The sequence below is a fragment of the Oncorhynchus nerka genome, linkage group LG6, assembly GCF_034236695.1.
Source record: "Oncorhynchus nerka isolate Pitt River linkage group LG6, Oner_Uvic_2.0, whole genome shotgun sequence".
Lineage (NCBI taxonomy): Eukaryota > Metazoa > Chordata > Actinopteri > Salmoniformes > Salmonidae > Oncorhynchus > Oncorhynchus nerka.
The window spans coordinates 79,911,611-79,933,188 of record NC_088401.1 but is presented as its reverse complement, the minus strand read 5'-3'; the positions used below and the strand labels follow the sequence as shown (position 1 = coordinate 79,933,188).

At 41.6% G+C, this 21,578-nt stretch overlaps 1 protein-coding gene across 2 annotated transcripts in view; it reads right to left on the bottom strand.

Moving 5' to 3' along the window:
* Nucleotides 1–868: 868 nt before the first annotated feature.
* LOC115130083 (mucin-2-like) overlaps nt 869–21,578 on the bottom strand; it is a 32,150-nt gene continuing 11,440 nt past the window's right edge. Inside the window, exons 11-17 of one of the 2 annotated variants that reach the window (XM_065019919.1) lie at nt 17,864–17,923; nt 16,932–17,000; nt 15,166–15,189; nt 13,587–13,661; nt 11,460–11,591; nt 2,940–3,045; nt 869–2,573 (exon numbers count right to left, since the gene is read on the bottom strand). In XM_065019919.1, the coding sequence (XP_064875991.1) occupies nt 2,475–2,573; nt 2,940–3,045; nt 11,460–11,591; nt 13,587–13,661; nt 15,166–15,189; nt 16,932–17,000; nt 17,864–17,923 (565 nt within the window). In that variant the 3' untranslated portion in view covers nt 869–2,474. The remainder of the gene's footprint in view (nt 2,574–2,939; nt 3,046–11,459; nt 11,592–13,586; nt 13,662–15,165; nt 15,190–16,931; nt 17,001–17,863; nt 17,924–21,578) is intronic. The other variant, XM_065019920.1, reaches the window with a different exon arrangement.

Sequence of the window (21,578 nt, the reverse complement as noted above, 5' to 3'; positions counted from 1 at the left end):
CAGCTGTTACTGAACTGGGGAAAATCAGCTGTTACTGAACTAGAGAAGTTCAACTGTTACTGAACTAGAGAAGATCAACTGTTACTGAACTAGAGAAGATCAACTGTTACTGAACTAGAGAAGATCAACTGTTACTGAACTAGAGAAAATCAACTGTTACTGAACTAGAGAAGATCAACTGTTACTGAACTAGAGAAGATCAGCTGTTACTGAACTAGAGAAGATCAACTGTTACTGAACTAGAGAAGATCAGCTGTTACTGAACTAGAGAAGATCAACTGTTACTGAACTAGAGAAGATCAACTGTTACTGAACTAGAGAAAATCAACTGTTACTGAACTAGAGAAGATCAGCTGTTACTGAACTAGAGAAAATCAACTGTTACTGAACTAGAGAAGATCAACTGTTACTGAACTAGAGAAGATCAGCTGTTACTGAACTAGAGAAGATCAACTGTTACTGAACTAGAGAAGATCAACTGTTACTGAACTAGAGAAAATCAACTGTTACTGAACTAGAGAAGATCAGCTGTTACTGAACTAGAGAAGATCAACTGTTACTGAACTAGAGAAAATCAACTGTTACTGAACTGGAGAAGAAGAAGAATACAGTATAGTGTTTAAGCCATCCACTTGAGGTGTTTGGTAGCCGCAGCTGTGGCACCCAAGGTCCTAATGTATCTCCAAGTAACAGTAGATCAGTAGATTTTTTTTTACCCCCCTCTGCAATGAAAAACTTTGTGCAATATATTTGATATTGTTCTACAGGTCTCAAACCTGTCGCCATAACTGCTCTTTTCGACAATATTTTCAACACTCAATCATATACACAAATATGCTATATTCTATAATTATCATGTTTATGTGAATCAGTTTTGATTGTTTATTGTGAGGAAAAGGCATCAGACAATTAAAAATGAAAATTTGAAAAAAAAATATAATTATTTACTTTGCATAGTCAAGCCTGAAATTAGGAAATGTACCCAACTGCTAATCTACATAGCCAGTTCCCAGTTAAATCGTGTCATTACATAATAATATCTAGAGACTTTTACATACAGTTCCTTCATATTTCACAATAAATTCACAAAGTTACTACATTAAAGGGCCAATGCAGCCGTTTTTATCTCAATATCAAACCATTTCTGGGTAATTAATTACCTCGCTAAAATTGTCAAAAAGAAACAAAAATAGCTTCTAAGCAAAGAGCAATTTCTCGAAAAACTATTTTGGTAGGCCTGAGTGAGAGTTCTAACTGGACGAGCCTAATGGGAAGGATATGTTTGATGAAAATTAGTTGTTATTCATATACCACCTGGTGATACCGCCAATCTGGCCAAAACTCCTCCCACTAAAACAAGCAGACATTTCTGGCAGTTTTTTTTCTTCAAACAGAGCTTACACACTGTTACTGTAAATGAATGATGCCAATGTGTTTTCATTAATTGAAAACCCTTAATCTATTTTATGAGAATTTGTAAGATTCTTGTTTGCATAAAATAGACGGAGACCAGTCTTTTCAATAATAGGTAACATAATTTTTTCTCGGAGCGCGCTGCCACTTCACCACGATCAACAGTTTATATACAAAACATGACGTCATTTCATTGCTTAACAGAAACCCCTCCTCTCGACAGGGACAACGTGAGGTGAAAAGTTAATTCTAACTTATTAACACACTCCCAGGTAACTTTTGACCCCTCAACATTATCGATCACCACTGAACTGACAGTTCTAATTAACAGAAAAGACAGTGAGTGCATTCCTAGGTTATCTAAAAACCCCAGAGCTCAGTTTCGTCGGTTCAACCATAGGTTAACTACCTTATCTGTTTACTTAATCCACAACCCATTCGTTTCTGCCTAGTTGGAATGGTGTTCATTAACTTTAATTACTCCTTGTCCATGTCTCACAATCCCTTCTTATGAACTCATATTGTTAATCAGATATAATAAAACAGAGTATACGTTTTACTTAGTTATACTGTTCCATTTAAAATGATTTGTTCAGTCATTTAATCATAATTTCCCCAACACACACAAAGAGAATTATCATAATTTTTCCAATTTCGTAGTATTATTCCGACCTCATAGCATGGAAATACAGTATATGTAAAACATAGGAATCATGTTTTTTGACTGCACTGGGCCTTTAAGGAGAAAAAAAAAAAAAAAAAGTGGTCATTCAAATGGACGGAAGACAATATCAGTAATTTGATCATATTATTCTCTTTAAACCATAGAGTAACTGCCATAGAATTCCAGTGTTAACCTCATGAAATTCAGATCCATACAAAGGTATGAAATCAAAATCTCACACATGGAAATTCATGTCAAACTCAAGGTGCAGTGTCCCTGTGTCTGTCAGCAGACGACAGGTCTTGATGGGAAAGAGCAGTTATATCAACCATCCAGTCTTGTCATCTCCCAGTGGCCATGAAGGAAAAGAGACGAGGAGACAAGGAAAGGAAGCATCCTACAAGACGTTGACATAGCAGCTCTCACAGTGGACTTTCCCTTTGTGCAGGAACATGTTGAACAGAAAGTCCCCCATTGGCTCACTGCAAACACCACACTGCAATGACAACAGCATATTGTTAATGTAGCACAGCCAAGACTATATGAAGGCTTCAGCTTACTTCTAGTCTTCAATAATTATACCTGCTAGTAACACAACAACCACTTTTACCACTACCGCAGCCACCACAGCTGATACAGGCTCAAAGTGTCCAGCCAATCACATGTTTATAACCAGAGTATAACATGTTGATAACCAGAGTATAACATGATTATAACCAGAGTATAACATGATTATAACCAGAGTATAACATGATTATAACCAGAGTATAACATGATTATAACCAGAGTATAACATGATTATAACCAGAGTATAACATGATTATAACCAGAGTATAACATGTTGATAACCAGGTGTCATTACCTTGAAGCAGGCTGGGTGGCAGGAGATGTTGAGGTGCTCGATGGTGATCTTGGCATCGTTGCCCACCTGCTCTCCACAGTACGTACAGGCAGACGTCATGGTAGACCTAGAGGATGGGGGAGAGGTGTTGAGCATGGGACACAGCTCTAATCGATCAAAGCCTGTATCTACAAGTTTCCAGCCAAGGCATGACAAGATGGCATGACAAAAGGTTATTATAGTTTTGTGATTTAATATTTGTTTTTATTTCTATTAATATATATTTTTTTTAAATAGAACATTCGGTTTAGTTACAGTTAGTGTTCAGACTTGATTTGCTCGTCTTTATTTAGTTTCAGTTTGATATAAATGTTTCTATATAATTTTGTTTTAGTCAGGGCCGGTCTTTGTCGTTCTGCCGCTCTCGGCGAGAGCAAAGAATACAGCCCCCGCAAAACTAGAATACACCCAGTAAGCACAATGACGTTTGAAAGACATGTAAAATAGGTATTTTCCAGGCGTCGAAGTTAAGTTCAATTTAAGGTCTGAATAGAAGGTGAAAATACATGTTTTCCGGACGTTGAAAAGAAGTATTTTCCGGATGTTGAAATCAAGTCCATTTTTGGTTCTGAATGAAAGTTGAAAAGATGTAATTTGTCGATGTCTATGTTTGGGCCAAATAAAGGCTGGTCCAGACCGGACAAAATCTGAACCAAAAATAGACGTCTATGATTGGTTCAGATTTTGTCTGGACAGAACAAAAAACCAATGCACCCAAAAATATTTCCAAAAGGCATTGGTCAGCTTGTGCTTACTGAGGTATAGCCTACAGTGTTGCCTGAAACTGAATTTTATGAATGCCCATCTATATGGTAGACACACCATTTGTAAAACATTGGCTTTATTAGTCCTGATTCCTGTGACTTATCAATTTGGCTATTTAAGCTCTGAATATCAGATACCCAACTTTATCAGGACTTATCGTGAGCCTATTGGCAGGAAACACAGAAGTATTTTCTTTTTCACTATGATCAGCTTGTCAAAAATGTATAGATACAAACTTGAAAACACTGATCATGACAATGAAGTGAAACTCCTAGATAATAGTTGAGTGTCCCATTCCATATTGTCCAGTCCATATTGTTCATTCCATATTGTCCAGTCCATATTGTCCATTCCATATTGTCCATTCCATATTGTCCATTCCATATTGTCCATTCCATATTGTCCAGTCCATATTGGTCCATATTGTCCAGTCCATATTGTCCAGTCCATATTGTCCATTCCATATTGTCCATTCCATATTGTCCAGTCCATATTGTCCATTCCATATTGTCCATTCCATATTGTCCAGTCCATATTGTCCAGTCCATATTGTCCATTCCATATTGTCCATTCCATATTGTCCAGTCCATATTGTCCAGTCCATATTGTCCAGTCCATATTGTCCATTCCATATTGTCCAGTCCATATTGGTCCATATTGTCCAGTCCATATTGTCCAGTCCATATTGTCCATTCCATATTGTCCATTCCATATTGTCCAGTCCATATTGTCCAGTCCATATTGTCCAGTCCATATTGTCCAGTCCATATTGTCCAGTCCATATTGTCCAGTCCATATTGTCCAGTCCATATTGTTCAGTCCATATTGTCCAGTCCATATTGTCCAGTCCATATTGTCCAGTCCATATTGTCCAGTCCATATTGTCCAGTCCATATTGTCCAGTCCATATTGTTCAGTCCATATTGTCCAGTCCATATTGTCCAGTCCATATTGTCCAGTCCATATTGTCCAGTCCATATTGTTCAGTCCATATTGTCCAGTCCATATTGTTCAGTCCATATTGTCCAGTCCATATTGTTCAGTCCATATTGTCCAGTCCATATTGTCCAGTCCATATTGTCCAGTCCATATTGTCCAGTCCATATTGTCCATTCCATATTGTTCATTCCATATTGTCCAGTCCATATTGTCCAGTCCATATTGTCCAGTCCATATTGTCCAGTCCATATTGTTCAGTCCATATTGTCCAGTCCATATTGGTCCATATTGTTCAGTCCATATTGTCCAGTCCATATTGTCCAGTCCATATTGTCCAGTCCATATTGTCCAGTCCATATTGTCCAGTCCATATTGTTCAGTCCATATTGTCCAGTCCATATTGTCCAGTCCATATTGTCCAGTCCATATTGTCCAGTCCATATTGTTCAGTCCATATTGTCCATTCCATATTGTCCAGTCCATATTGTCCAGTCCATATTGTCCAGTCCATATTGTTCAGTCCATATTGTCCAGTCCATATTGTCCAGTCCATATTGTCCAGTCCATATTGTCCATTCCATATTGTTCAGTCCATATTGTCCAGTCCATATTGTCCAGTCCATATTGTCCATTCCATATTGTCCATTCCATATTGGTCCATATTGTCCAGTCCATATTGTCCAGTCCATATTGGTCCATATTGTCCAGTCCATATTGTCCAGTCCATATTGTCCAGTCCATATTGTTCAGTCCATATTGTCCAGTCCATATTGTCCAGTCCATATTGTCCAGTCCATATTGTCCAGTCCATATTGTTCGGTCCATATTGTCCGGTCCATATTGTCCAGTCCATATTGTCCAGTCCATATTGTCCAGTCCATATTGGTCCATATTGTCCAGTCCATATTGGTCCATATTGTCCAGTCCATATTGGTCCATATTGTCCAGTCCATATTGGTCCATATTGTCCAGTCCATATTGTCCAGTCCATATTGGTCCATATTGTCCAGTCCATATTGTCCAGTCCATATTGTCCATTCCATATTGTCCATTCCATATTGTCCAGTCCATATTGTCCAGTCCATATTGTCCAGTCCATATTGTCCAGTCCATATTGTCCATTCCATATTGTCCAGTCCATATTGTCCATTCCATATTGTCCAGTCCATATTGGTCCATATTGTCCAGTCCATATTGTCCAGTCCATATTGTCCATTCCATATTGTCCAGTCCATATTGGTCCATATTGTCCAGTCCATATTGTCCATTCCATATTGTCCAGTCCATATTGTCCATTCCATATTGTCCAGTCCATATTGGTCCATATTGTCCAGTCCATATTGTTCAGTCCATATTGTCCAGTCCATATTGTCCAGTCCATATTGTCCAGTCCATATTGTCCAGTCCATATTGTCCATTCCATATTGTCCATTCCATATTGTCCATTCCATATTGTCCAGTCCATATTGTTCAGTCCATATTGTCCAGTCCATATTGTCCATTTACTTTGACCCGTCCTGTTGTTAGAAAATGTTGTTTGTTTTAACATGACAGCGCATTTGTTTATTTGATTGGGCGCCATTTAGGTTAAGCTATTCGATGGGAGAAACCTGCATGATGAGCAGGCCGGCCAATGGTTTTAGTGGGAGGCTGGGAGCCATGTATGTGTCACTTCCTGCCACTGGGGGCAGTAATACATAAGATGATGGGTCAGGACCATAGACTTGGATAGACATAACATCTCTGTATCTCCGTCATGATGGTGTCTGCGAGGGCATGGGCAGCACCATTGAGACCATCTCCACCTTGAAATAGTCCATTTTCTAGTTCAAAAAGTAAAGTTAATTTGCTGATCCCACCTGATGACCCGGCTGTCACGACTCCAATCGGGTCATCAGGTCATGCCAACCGGGTCATCAGGTCATGCCAACCGGGTCATCAGGTCATGCCAACCGGGTCATCAGGAGGGATCAGCTAATGAAGTTGGAAGTCCCGCCCAGTTGACTAAATCAAAATGTAGAAAATACTCAATGGCGCTGCCCATGCTAACACGGGCTTTTGGCCACCACGGGACTCCATACAACTCCACGACCAGGACATAGGATTGGTTAGGTTGAAATATTAACACAATCCTAATGTGACTTGGATTTAAAGGACAAACGGCTAGACTGGAGCAAGAACTATGGTGGGAGGGAAGGCTCTTGCCAATGTTTACACCAATCCAATGCTTCTTTAACTTTAGTAGTAGATGAGAGAGGAAAAAGCAACACATTAAATCATGGCACATTTGACATGATGTAATATTAAACATGTATCACTGACTAACCACTTCAAATAGGTTTAATACAAACAGCTGCAAGCAACAGCAGCAAAAACATAAGCAATACAACACTTCTTCACAAATCTATCAGTTCACAGTCAACCTGTGTGTGTATCAGTTCACAGCCAGCCTGATTGAGTGTATCAGTTCACAGTCAACCTGTGTGTGTATCAGTTCACAGCCAGCCTGATTGAGTGTATCAGTTCACAGCCAGCCTGATTGAGTGTATCAGTTCACAGCCAGCCTGATTGAGTGTATCAGTTCACAGCCAGCCTGATTGAGTGTATCAGTTCACAGCCAGCCTGATTGAGTGTATCAGTTCACAGCCAGCCTGATTGAGTGTATCAGTTCACAGCCAGCCTGATTGAGTGTATCAGTTCACAGCCAGCCTGATTGAGTGTATCAGTTCACAGCCAGCCTGATTGAGTGTATCAGTTCACAGCCAGCCTGATTGAGTGTATCAGTTCACAGCCAGCCTGATTGAGTGTATCAGTTCACAGCCAGCCTGATTGAGTGTATCAGTTCACAGCCAGCCTGATTGAGTGTATCAGTTCACAGCCAGCCTGATTGAGTGTATCAGTTCACAGCCAGCCTGTGTGTGTATCAGTTCACAGCCAGCCTGATTGAGTGTATCAGTTCACAGCCAGCCTGATTGAGTGTATCAGTTCACAGCCAGCCTGATTGAGTGTATCAGTTCACAGCCAGCCTGATTGAGTGTATCAGTTCACAGCCAGCCTGTGTGTGTATCAGTTCACAGCCAGCCTGATTGAGTGTATCAGTTCACAGCCAGCCTGATTGAGTGTATCAGTTCACAGCCAGCCTGTGTGTGTATCAGTTCACAGCCAGCCTGATTGAGTGTATCAGTTCACAGCCAGCCTGATTGAGTGTATCAGTTCACAGCCAGCCTGATTGAGTGTATCAGTTCACAGCCAGCCTGATTGAGTGTATCAGTTCACAGCCAGCCTGATTGAGTGTATCAGTTCACAGCCAGCCTGTGTGTGTATCAGTTCACAGCCAGCCAGATTGAGTGTATCAGTTTACAGCCAGCCTGATTGAGTGTATCAGTTTACAGCCAGCCTGATTGAGTGTATCAGTTCACAGCCAGCCTGATTGAGTGTATCAGTTCACAGCCAGCCTGATTGAGTGTATCAGTTTACAGCCAGCCTGTGTGTGTATCAGTTCACAGCCAGCCTGATTGTGTGTATCAGTTTACAGGCAGCCTGATTGAGTGTATCAGTTTACAGCCAGCCTGATTGAGTGTATCAGTTCACAGCCAGCCTGATTGAGTGTATCAGTTCACAGCCAGCCTGTGTGTGTATCAGTTCACAGCCAGCCTGATTGAGTGTATCAGTTCACAGCCAGCCTGTGTGTGTATCAGTTCACAGCCAGCCTGATTGTGTGTATCAGTTTACAGGCAGCCTGATTGAGTGTATCAGTTTACAGCCAGCCTGATTGAGTGTATCAGTTCACAGCCAGCCTGATTGTGTGTATCAGTTCACAGCCAGCCTGATTGAGTGTATCAGTTCACAGCCAGCCTGATTGAGTGTATCAGTTCACAGCCAGCCTGATTGAGTGTATCAGTTCACAGCCAGTCTGATTTAGTGTATCAGTTCACAGCCAGACTGATTGAGTGTATCAGTTCACAGCCAGCCTGTGTGTGTATCAGTTCACAGCCAGCCTGATTGAGTGTATTAGTTCACAGCCAGCCTGATTGAGTGTATCAGTTCACAGCCAGCCTGATTGAGTGTATCAGTTCACAGCCAGCTTGTGTGTGTATCAGTTCACAGCCAGCCTGATTGAGTGTATCAGTTCACAGCCAGCCTGATTGAGTGTATCAGTTCACAGCCAGACTGATTGAGTGTATCAGTTCACAGCCAGCCTGATTGAGTGTATCAGTTCACAGCCAGACTGATTGAGTGTATCAGTTCACAGCCAGACTGATTGAGTGTATCAGTTCACAGCCAGCCTGATTGAGTGTATCAGTTCACAGCCAGACTGATTGAGTGTATCAGTTCACAGCCAGCCTGTGTGTGTATCAGTTCACAGCCAGCCTGATTGAGTGTATCAGTTCACAGCCAGCCTGATTGAGTGTATCAGTTCACAGCCAGCTTGTGTGTGTATCAGTTCACAGCCAGCCTGATTGAGTGTATCAGTTCACAGCCAGACTGATTGAGTGTATCAGTTCACAGCCAGACTGATTGAGTGTATCAGTTCACAGCCAGTCTGATTGAGTGTATCAGTTCACAGCCAGCTTGTGTGTGTATCAGTTCACAGCCAGCCTGATTGAGTGTATCAGTTCACAGCCAGCCTGATTGAGTGGGTGTTTTATTTTTTCCTTCTTTTCAACCAAACAAGATGTTCTGGTTTAGAAAGCTTGGAATGCAGGGGCAGAAACCAGATCCAGTCCCACAGGGCACAGCTTTGGATAAACAAACACTTGCCTCTGTAAACATGCCCTCCTTTACCTCTTCCAGGTATTTCCACACCTCACACTTAAGGCCCTGCCAGGTTGATCCTCCGGCTGGACAGTGACCTCAGACACAGTCTTCGATGTGAGCTATTGTTCTGATGCACTGTGGTCGAGATGCTTGCTGAATTCATCTTGATGGGATCTTACTGGGGTCCTGCTGCTCCACGGCTGTACTCTCTGATTTGCTGGAGTACAAAAGACTCTGCTTCCCTTATCAGCGGCTTCATCTCTGTTGGGTGAAGTGCCAGAGACACTCTTGGATCCATCAGGCAAGCTGCTGCAGGGGTTGGATTGAAGTTGGCTGCCAGAGGACTCAGTATGCATGTGAGGTGCTCACGCAGTGACTTCAGGAGGACCAGTGCCAACTGTTTTGCAACAGTAGTGACTGCAAGTGTGCCTCAAGGTTGAGGAGACACAACGTCACATCAGACAGAGTCTGGCTGTCAGTTTGAAGTTGGTCGGTGTGGACGGCTCCAGCAACTTCACAAGCTGCTCTAGCTTGACCCAGTCGCGCTCCGTGCTCGCCCTCTGATTTCATCCCTGTTAGCTAGTGATAGTGATGCACAAGCTGCTCTAGCTTGGCCTAGTCACGCTCCGCGCTCGCCATCTGATTTCATCCCTGTTAGCTAGCGATAGTGATGCACAAGCTGCTCTAGCTTGGCCCAGTCGCGCTCCGTGCTCGCCCTCTGATTTCATCCCTGTTAGCTAGCGATAGTGATGCACAAGCTGCTCTAGCTTGGCCCAGTCGCGCTCCGTGCTCGCCCTCTGATTTCATCCCTGTTAGCTAGCGATAGTGATACACAAGCTGCTCTAGCTTGGCCCAGTCGCGCTCTGTGCTCGCCCTCTGATTTCATCCCTGTTAGCTAGCGATAGTGATGCACAAGCTGCTCTAGCTTGGCCCAGTCGCGCTCCGTGCTCGCCCTCTGATTTCATCCCTGTTAGCTAGCGATAGTGATGCACAAGCTGCTCTAGCTTGACACCAGTCGCGCTCCGTGCTCGCCCTCTGATTTCATCCCTGTTAGCTAGCGATAGTGACGCACAAGCTGCTCTAGCTTGGCCCAGTCGCGCTCCGTGCTCGCCCTCTGATTTCATCCCTGTTAGCTAGCGATAGTGATGCACAAGCTGCTCTAGTTTGGCCCAGTCACGCTCCGTGCTCGCCCTCTGATTTCATCCCTGTTAGCTAGCGATAGTGATGCACAAGCTGCTCTAGTTTGGCCCAGTCGCGCTCCGTGCTCGCCCTCTGATTTCATCCCTGTTAGCTAGCGATAGTGATGCACAAGCTGCTCTAGCTTGGCCCAGTCACGCTCCGCGCTCGCCCTCTGATTTCATCCCTGTTAGCTAGTGATAGTGATGCACCAGCTGCTCTAGCTTGGCCCAGTCGCGCTCCGTGCTCGCCCTCTGATTTCATCCCTGTTAGCTAGCGATAGTGATGCACAAGCTGCTCTAGCTTGGCCCAGTCGCGCTCCGTGCTCGCCCTCTGATTTCATCCCTGTTAGCTAGCGATAGTGATGCACAAGCTAGTTCTATTTGAAACATCGGCATCTACCGGAAGCTTTTGCAAGATTCAGAAGCTCGGAAAACCCATTAGGAAAAACAGCTTGAAAACACCATTTGATTTTTGCACAAGGTTAAGATGAAAACGACTAAAACAAAACATAATTTGATGGTTTTCATTGAATTTTTGCAGTCAAAGATAGTTTGCTTTTCTTTAAAATGTTTATTTAAGTTTACTAAATAGTTTTTCCAACTATAGTTAAATTTTAGTTTCAGTTTTTGTTGACTATAATAACCTTGGTGTCCATACCACTTGGTGTTTGCCGATCTGAAGGAACCAGATATGCATAAGCAATACAGTTTGATTTGAATATGGTGATGATCCCACTCCACCCAGCTAACCTTGTAGCTTCCTTCTGCCGTGTTCATTACTATTAAACAACAAGGGCCTATGGGTTGTTTTCAAACTGGGGCTTGGACAAAGTAGTGTTACCTGGTGTAAGAGGAGGGGCTACTGTAGGAATGGCTGGTAGAACTAGACGTTACATAGTCAGGATCGTTGTCTCTAGTGTTGTGCTTGGTTAGATCTGTAACGTCCACATACTCCTTCAGGTACACAAAACACCTGAGGGAGGAGAGAGAGAGAGGCAATGAGAGAGAGAGAGAGAGAGAGGGAATGAGAGAGAGAGAGAGAGAGAGAGAGAGGGAATGAGAGAGAGAGAGGGAATGAGAGAGAGAGAGAGAGAGAGAGAGAGGGGGAATGAGAGAGAGAGAGGGAATGAGAGAGAGAGAGAGAGAGAGAGAGAGAGAGGGAATGAGAGAGAGAGAGAGAGAGAGAGAGAGGGAATGAGAGAGAGAGAGGGAATGAGAGAGAGAGAGAGGGAATGAGAGAGAGGGGGAATGAGAGAGAGAGAGAGAGAGAGAGAGAGAGAGAGGCAATGAGAGAGAGAGAGAGAGAGAGAGAGAGAGAGAGGGAGAGAGAGAGAGAGAGAGAGAGAGAGAGAGAGAATGAGAGAGAGAGGGAAGGAGAGAGAGAGAGGGAATGAGAGAGAGAGGGAATGAGAGAGAGAGAGAGAGAGAGAGAGAGGTAATGACAGAGAGAGAGGTAATGAAAGAGAGAGAGGGAATGACAGAGAGATAGGGGATGACAGAGAGAGAGGGAATGAGAGAGAGAGAGGGGGAATGAGAGAGAGAGAGGGGGGGAATGAGAGAGAGGGGGAATGAGAGAGAGAGAGGGAATGAGAGAGAGAGAGAGAGAGAGGGAATGAGAGAGAGAGGGAATGAGAGAGAGAGGGAATGAGAGAGAGAGAGGGAATGAAAGAGAGAGAGACAATGAAAGAGAGAGAGAGGCAATGAGAGAGAGAGGGAATGAGAGAGAGAGGGAATGAGAGAGAGAGAGGGGGAATGAGAGAGAGGGAATGAAAGAGAGAGAGACAATGAAAGAGATAGAGAGGGAATGAGAGAGAGAGGGGGAATGAAAGAGAGAGAGAGAGAGAGAGAGAGAGAGAGAGAGAGAGAGAGAGGGAATGCAAGTGAGAGAGGGAATGAAAGAGAGAGGGAATGCAAGAGAGAGAGGGAATTAAAGAGAGAGAGGGAATGCAAGAGAGAGAGAGGGAATGCAAGAGAGAGAGAGGGAATGCAAGAGAGAGAGAATGAAAGAGAGAGAAGGAATGCAAGAGAGAGAGAGAGGCAATGAAAGAGAGAGACAATGAAAGAGAGAGAGGGAATGCAAGAGAGAGAGAGACAATGAAAGAGAGAGAGACAATGAAAGAGAGAGGCAATGAAAGAGAGAGAGAGGCAATGAAAGAGAGAGAAAGGCAATGAAAGAGTGAGAGAGGCAATGAAAGAGAGGGGGGAATGCAAGAGAGAGAGAGGCAATGAAAGAGCGAGAGAGAGGAAATGAAAGAGAGAGGCAATGAAAGAGAGAGAGAGGCAATGAAAGAGAGAGGCAATGAAAGAGAGAGAGAGGCAATGGAAGAGAGAGGGGCAATGAAAGAAAGAGAGAGGCAATGAAAGAGAGAGAGAGGCAATGAAAGAGAGAGAGGCAATGAAAGAGAGAGAGGCAATGAAAGAGAGAGAGAGGCAATGAAAGAGAGAGAGGCAATGAAAGAGAGAGAGAGAGGTAATGAAAGAGAGAGAGGCAATGAAAGAGAGAGAGAGAGGTAATGAAAGAGAGAGGGAATACAAGAGAGAGAGAGGCAATGAAAGAGAGAGGCAATGAAAGAGAGAGGCAATGAAAGAGAGAGAGAGGGAATGCAACAGAGAGAGAGGCAATGAAAGAGAGAGAGAGGGAATGCAAGAGAGAGAGGCAATGAAAGAGAGAGGCAATGAAAGAGAGAGAGAGGCAATGAAAGAGAGAGAGAGGGAATGCAAGAGAGAGCGAGGCAATGAAAGAAAGAGAGGTAATGAAAGAGAGAGAGGGAATGCAAGAGAGAGAGAGAGGAAATGAAAGAGAGAGGAGGGGTAGAGGGTCGAGAGAGACTTAATTTTTTGTAACCATCACAAATAGTACCCATCACATGATAGTAACCATCACATAGTAACCATCACTACTAGGCTAATGGTTATAACTAACTGTACTTCCAAAGTTATACCCCCATCCTTCTCATGATTCACTCACTTCTTGGACTCGGTGTCTGGTGCCTTGGGTCTCTGGTTGGCAGAACTGTCCAAGGTCCTGGAGTAGGAGCTAGAACTAGAGGAAATAATACTGTATATCAGACAGTGTGTCGTTATGGGGTGAAATACAACATAGCAGAGAAATAGACTATACTGGTATGTCTATGCGTAGTACGAGAGAGGATTGATACAGAGGACAGGCTAGTCCAGGTATGACAGGAGGACAGGCTAGTCCTCTGTATCAGGCCTCTCTGGATTTACTCATAGACATACCAGTATAGCCTGTCCTCTGTATACTGGTATGTCTATGCAGGCTATACTGGTATGTCTATGAGTAAATCCAGAGAGGCCTGATACAGAGGACAGGCTATACTGGTATGACTGTCAGTAGTACCAGATAGGCTTGCTATGACCCTCACAGTTTCTCCGTATTAACTTGGATGTACTATGACCCTCACAGTTTCTCCTGATTAACCTGGATGTACTATGACCCTCACAGTTTCTCCTGATTAACCTGGATGTACTATGACCCTCACAGTTTCTCCTGATTAACCTGGATGTACTATGACCCTCACAGTTTCTCCTGATTAACCTGGATGTACTATGACCCTCACAGTTTCTCCTGATTAACTTGGATGTACTATGACCCTCACAATTTTTCCTGATTAACCTGGATGTACTATGACCCTCACAGTTTCTCCTGATTAACCTGGATGTACTAGGACCTTCACAGTTTCTCCTGATTAACTTGGATGTACTATGACCCTCACAGTTTCTCCTGATTAACCTGGATGTACTATGACCCTCACAGTTTCTCCTGGATAACCTGGATGTACTATGACCCTCACAGTTTCTCCTGATTAACCTGGATGTACTATGACCCTCACAGTTTCTCCTGATTAACCTGGATGTACTATGACCCTCAGTTTCTCCTGATTAACTTGGATGTACTATGACCCTCACAGTTTCTCCTGATTAACCTGGATGTACTATGACCCTCACAGTTTCTCCTGGTTAATCTGGATGTACTATGACCCTCACAGTTTCTCCTATATAACCTGGATGTACTATGACCCTCACAGTTTCTCCTATATAACCTGGATGTACTATGACCCTCACAGTTTCTCCTGATTAACCTGGATGTACAATGACCCTCACAGTTTCTCCTGATTAACCTGGATGTACTATGACCCTCACAGTTTATCCTGATTAACCTGGATGTACTATGATCCTCACAGTTTCTCCTGATTAACCTGGATGTACTATGACCCTCACAGTTTCTCCTAGATAACCTGGATGTACTATGACCCTCACAGTTTCTCCTGGATATACCTTTAGTACCCTCAATATCACATGTATTTCGATTTCCTATCTTACTACCAATAGATTCCTTACTATTGTAGAGTCCCTAACTTACTTATATCCAACATGCATCAGGTTTCCTTACCACAGCAGCAAAGAAAATGTTGTAAAGATTTTAGATTACAGCAGACAAAGGGAAGATGTGCTATCACAGGCATGAGGGAAAAAATGAGAGATATTAACATGTTGCTGTGTTAGACAGATCATGACACACTCACCAGTCCATTGAAGGCTCTGGGTCTCTGTGATGGAGAGACAGTAATATCAGTCAGAGCATCCATTTCTATTGAATGGCTTTCAATAGCCAACACGCGTCTTCACACTGGGCACAAACGTCTATTCCACGTTGGTTCAACGTCATATCATTACAATTACGTGGAAACAACATTGATTCAACCAGTGTGTTTCCAGTGGGTTCTCATCTAAGTGTTCTCTAACGTGTTCCTTCTTCTTCTAACCTGTCACTTCTTCTTCTTCTAATTTGTCACTTCTTCTAACTTGTCACTTCTTCTTCTAACTTGTCACTTCTTCTAACTTGTCACTTCTTCTAACTTGTCACTTCTTCTTCTTCTAATTTGTCACTTCTTCTAACTTGTCACTTCTTCTTCTAACTTGTCACTTCTTCTTCTAACTTGGCACTTCTTCTTCTTCTAACTTGGCACTTCTTCTAATTTTTCACTTTTTCTTCTAACTTGTCACTTTTTCTTCTAACTTGTCACTTCTTCTAATTTGTCACTTCTTCTTCTAATTTGTCACTTCTTCTTCTAACTTGTCACTTCTTCTTCTAACTTGTCACTTCTTCTTCTAATTTGTCACTTCTTCTTCTAACTTGTCACTTCTTGTTACTTCTTCTTCTTCTAATTTGTCACTTCTTCTTCTTCTAACTTTTCACTTCTTCTTCTAACTTGTCACTTCTTCTAACTTGGCACTTCTTCTAACTTGGCACTTCTTCTAACTTGGCACTTCTTCTAATTTTTCACTTTTTCTTCTAACTTGTAACTTTTTCTAACGTGTCACTTCTTCTAATTTGTCACTTCTTCTTTTAATTTGTCACTTCTTCTTCTAACTTGTCACTTCTTCTTCTTCTAACTTGTCACTTCTTCTTCTAATTTGTCACTTCTTCTTCTAATTTGTCACTTCTTCTTCTAACTTGTCACTTCTTCGTCTAACTTGTCACTTCGTCTAACTTGTCACTTCTTGTTACTTCTTCTTCTAATTTGTCACTTCTTCTTCTTCTAACTTGTCACTTCTTCTTCTAATTTGTCACTTCTTCTTCTAACTTGTCACTTCTTCTTCTAACTTGTCATTTCTTCTAACTTGTCACTTCTTCTTCTAATTTGTCACTTCTTCTAACTTGTCACTTCTTCTTCTAACTTGTCACTTCTTCTTCTAACTTGTCACTTCTTCTTCTAACTTGTCACTTCTTCTAACCTGTCACTTCTTCTTCTAATTTGTCACTTCTTCTTCTTCTAACTTGTCACTTCTTCTTCTAACTTGTCACTTCTTCTTCTAATTTGTTACTGCTTCTTCTTCTTCTAATTTGTCACCTCTTCTTCTAATTTGTCACTTCTTCTTCTAACTTGTCACTTCTTCCTCTTCTAACTTGGGGATTATGTTTCTCTAGCTGCTTTACTGGCTAAGAAAGGTGTGGTCTGAAACTTCTTCACTATAGTGTTACCTTCCCTGACCGACCTCTCCTCTGACCGCCCTCTCCTCTGACCGACCTCTCCTCTCCTCCATTTTAGTCATACTGCATCTCTCAGTTAACCATTACCTCACTCACTCTTTCATCTCTCTCTCATTCTCTGTCTCTCTCTCATTCTCAGTCTCTCTCTGGTATTTTCCCCTCTCTCTCCTTCCTCTCTCTCTCTGACATGCTTCTAAAATTATGTTAGTCAATGATTAAAGACATTGTGTTGTAATATAAAGACGTCAATATGACTAAATAGTCCTATAGAGGTTGTAATATAATATAGGTACATACCTGTCCTCCTTCTCTTTATAGACAGTTGGTGCACTCCATCTATCCCACGGTGAATCATTGTCAGATGACCTACAACACACACACACACACACACACACACCATTAAGACATCATACATACAAGTGTAATCCAAAACGTAAAATAATTTACAAGCACAATGTCTCTCAGTAGACAGGTACAGTATATCTAACAGGTGTTCTATCTCAGTAGACAGGTACAGTATATCTAACAGGTGTTCTCTCTCAGTAGACAGGTACAGTATATCTAACAGGTGTTCTCTCTCAGTAGACAGGTACAGTATATCTAACAGGTGTTCTCTCTCAGTAGACAGGTACAGTATATCTAACAGGTGTTCTCTCTCAGTAGACAGGTACAGTATATCTAACAGGTGTTCTCTCTCAGTAGACAGGTACAGTATATCTAACAGGTGTTCTCTCTCAGTAGACAGGTACAGTATATCTAACAGGTGTTCTCTCTCAGTACACAGGTACAGTATATCTAACAGGTGTTCTCTCTCAGTAGACCAGTACAGTATATCTAACAGGTGTTCTCTCTCAGTAGACAGGTACCGTATATCTACCAGGTGTTCTCTCTCAGTAAACAGGTACAGTATATCTAACAGGTGTTCTCTCTCAGTACACAGGTACCGTATATCTAACAGGTGTTCTCTCTCAGTAGACAGGTACAGTATATCTAACAGGTGTTCTCTCTCAGTAGACAGGTACCGTATATCTACCAGGTGTTCTCTCTCAGTAAACAGGTACAGTATATCTAACAGGTGTTCTCTCTCAGTAAACAGGTACAGTATATCTAACAGGTGTTCTCTCTCAGTACACAGGTACCGTATATCTAACAGGTGTTCTCTCTCAGTAAACAGGTACAGTATATCTAACAGGTGTTCTCTCTCAGTAAACAGGTACAGTATATCTCACCTGGAGTCAGTACTAGGGGTTGAACTGTCAGGGGACACTACCTCTGTCGAGACAATATCTCTGTTGAAATAATATCATTATATGTTCCTGTTAGAATTTAACACATTGAAGTAGTAGTAGTAGTAGTAGTAGTAGTAGTGGTGGTAGTAGTAGTAGTGGTAGTAGTAGTAGTGGCAGTAGTAGTAGTGGTAGTAGTAGTAGTAGTAGTGGTAGTAGTAGTAGTAGTAGTAGTAGTAGTAGTGGTAGTAGTAGTGGTAGTAGTGGTAGTAGTAGTAGTAGTAGTGGTAGTAGTAGTAGTAGTAGTAGTGGTAGTAGTAGTAGTAGTAGTAGTAGTGGTAGTAGTAGTAGTGGTAGTAGTAGTAGTAGTAGTAGTGGTAGTAGTAGTAGTAGTGGTAGTAGTAGTAGTAGTAGTAGTAGTAGTAGTAGTAGTGGTAGTAGTAGTAGTAGTAGTGGTAGTAATAGTAGTGGTAGTAGTAGTAGTAGTAGTAGTAGTAGTAGTAGTAGTAGTATTAGTAGTAGTGGTGGTAGTAGTAGTAGTAGTGGTAGTAGTAGTAGTAGTAGTAGTAGTAGTAGTAGTAGTAGTAATAGTAGTGGTAGTAGTAGTAGTAGTAGTAGTAGTAGTAGTAGTGGTATTATTATTATTATTATTAGTAGTAGTAGTAGTAGTGGTAGTAGTAGTAGTGGTAGTAGTGGTAGTAGTAGTAGTAGTAGTAGTAGTAGTAGTGGTAGTAGTGGTAGTAGTAGTAGTAGTGGTAGTAGTAGTAGTAGTAGTAGTAGATTTAGTAGTAGTAGTAGTAGTAGTAGTAGTAGATTTAGTAGTAGTAGTAGTAGTAGTAGATTTAGTAGTAGTAGTAGTAGTAGTAGTAGTAGATTTAGTAGTAGTAGTAGTAGTAGTAGTAGTAGTAGTAGTAGTAGATTTAGTAGTAGTAGTAGTAGTAGTAGATTTAGTAGTAGTAGTAGTAGTAGTAGTAGTATATTTAGTAGTAGTAGTAGTAGTAGTAGTAGTAGATTTAGTAGTAGTAGTAGTAGTAGTAGTAGTAGTAGATTTAGTAGTGGCAGGTGGTAGTAGTAGTAGTTGTAATAATAAAGACCAAGGAGACCAAGGAGCTGCTATGCTACTACTATAAGAGTAGTAGTAGTAGTAGTAGATTTAGTAGTGACAGGTAATAGTAGTAGTAGATTTAGTAGTGAGAGGTAATAGTAGTAGTAGATTTAGTAGTGACAGGTAGTAGTAGTAGTAGATTTAGTAGTGACAGGTAATAGTAGTAGTAGATTTAGTAGTGACAGGTAATAGTAGTAGTAGATTTAGTAGTGACAGGTAATAGTAGTAGTAGTAGATTTAGTAGTGACAGGTAATAGTAGTAGTAGATTTAGTAGTGACAGGTAATAGTAGTAGTAGATTTAGTAGTGACAGGTAGTAGTGACAGGTAGTAATAGTAATAGTAGTAGTAGTAGTAGCTTTAGTAGTGGAAGGTAATAGTAGTAGTAGTAGATTTAGTACTGACAGGTAATAGTAGATTTAGTAGTAGTAGTAGTAGTAGATTTAGTAGTGACAGGTAGTAGTAGTATATTTAGTAGTGACAGGTAATAGTAGTAGTAGTAGATTTAGTAGTAGATTTAGTAGTAGCAGGTAATAGTAGTAGTAGATTTAGTAGTGACAGGTAATAGTAGTAGTAGATTTAGTAGTGACAGGTAGTAGTAGTAGATTTAGTAGTGACAGGTAGTAGTAGTAGATTTAGTAGTGACAGGTAGTAGTAGTAGTAGATTTAGTAGTGACAGGTAATAGTAGTAGTAGATTTAGTAGTGACAGGTAATAGTAGTAGTAGATTTAGTAGTGACAGGTAGTAGTAGTAGATTTAGTAGTGACAGGTAGTAGTAGTAGATTTAGTAGTGACAGGTAGTAGTAGTAGATTTAGTAGTGACAGGTAATAGTAGTAGTAGATTTAGTAGTGACAGGTAGTAGTAGTAGATTTAGTAGTGACAGGTAGTAGTAGATTTAGTAGTGACAGGTAGTAGTAGTAGTAGATTTAGTAGTGACAGGTAGTAGTAGTAGATTTAGTAGTGACAGGTAGTAGTAGATTTAGTAGTGACAGGTAATAGTAGTAGTAGATTTAGTAGTGACAGGTAATAGTAGTAGTAGATTTAGTAGTGACAGGTAGTAGTAGTAGTAGATTTAGTAGTGACAGGTAGTAGTAGTAGATTTAGTAGTGACAGGTAATAGTAGTAGTAGATTTAGTAGTGACAGGTAGTAGTAGTAGTAGATTTAGTAGTGACAGGTAGTAGTAGTAGTAGATTTAGTAGTGACAGGTAGTAGTAGTAGTAGATTTAGTAGTGACAGGTAGTAGTAGTAGATTTAGTAGTGACAGGTAGTAGTAGATTTAGTAGTGACAGGTAGTAGTAGTAGTAGATTTAGTAGTGACAGGTAGTAGTAGTAGATTTAGTAGTGACAGGTAGTAGTAGATTTAGTAGTGACAGGTAATAGTAGTAGTAGATTTAGTAGTGACAGGTAATAGTAGTAGTAGATTTAGTAGTGGCAGGTAGTAGTAGCAGTAGTAGTAGTAGTAGATTTAGTAGTGGAAGGTAATAGTAGTAGTAGTAGATTTAGTAGTAGATTTAGTAGTAGATTTAGTAGTAGCAGGTAGTAGTAGTAGTAGATTTAGTAGTGACAGGTAGTAGTAGTAGTAGATTTAGTAGTGACAGGTAGTAGTAGTAGTAGATTTAGTAGTGACAGGTAGTAGTAGTAGTAGATTTAGTAGTGACAGGTAATAGTAGATTTAGTAGTGACAGGTAGTAGTAGTAGTAGATTTAGTAGTGACAGGTAATAGTAGTAGTAGATTTAGTAGTGACAGGTAATAGTAGTAGTAGATTTAGTAGTGACAGGTAATAGTAGTAGTAGATTTAGTAGTGACAGGCAGTAGTAGTAGATTTAGTAGTGACAGGTAGTAGTAGATTTAGTAGTGACAGGTAGTAGTAGTAGTAGATTTAGTAGTGACAGGTAGTAGTAGTAGATTTAGTAGTGACAGGTAGTAGTAGATTTAGTAGTGACAGGTAGTAGTAGTAGATTTAGTAGTGACAGGTAATAGTAGTAGTAGATTTAGTAGTGACAGGTAATAGTAGTAGTAGATTTAGTAGTGACAGGTAATAGTAGTAGTAGATTTAGTAGTGACAGGTAGCAGTAGATTTAGTAGTGACAGGTAGTCGAGGTAAGAGGCTAGCTGGAGAGGGTAGAGGCTGGCGGGAGAGGGTAGAGGCTGGCGGGAGAGGGTAGAGGCTGGCGGGAGAGGGTAGAGGCTAGCTGGAGAGGGTAGAGGCTGGCGGGAGAGGGTAGAGGCTGACGGGAGAGGGTAGAGGCTAGCTGGAGAGGGTAGAGGCTAGCTGGAGAGGGTAGAGGCTAGCTGGAGAGGATAGAGGCTAGGTTGGAGAGGATAGAGGCTAGGTTGGAGAGGGTAGAGGCTAGCTGGAGAGGGTAGAGGCTATGGGGAGAGTGTAGAGGTTAGAGGCTGGGGGAGAGACTGAGCATGAGGGAGAGACAACCAGAGACACAGTTGGTCAGTAAGTTCCCCCCTAACCACTGGCCTATCAGAACTACAGACACAGTTGGTCAGTAAGTTTCCCCCTAACCACTGGCCTATCAGAACTACAGACACAGTTGGTCAGTAAGTTGCCTCCTAACCCCTGGTCCATCAGAACCAGAGACACAGTTGCACTGTGATGT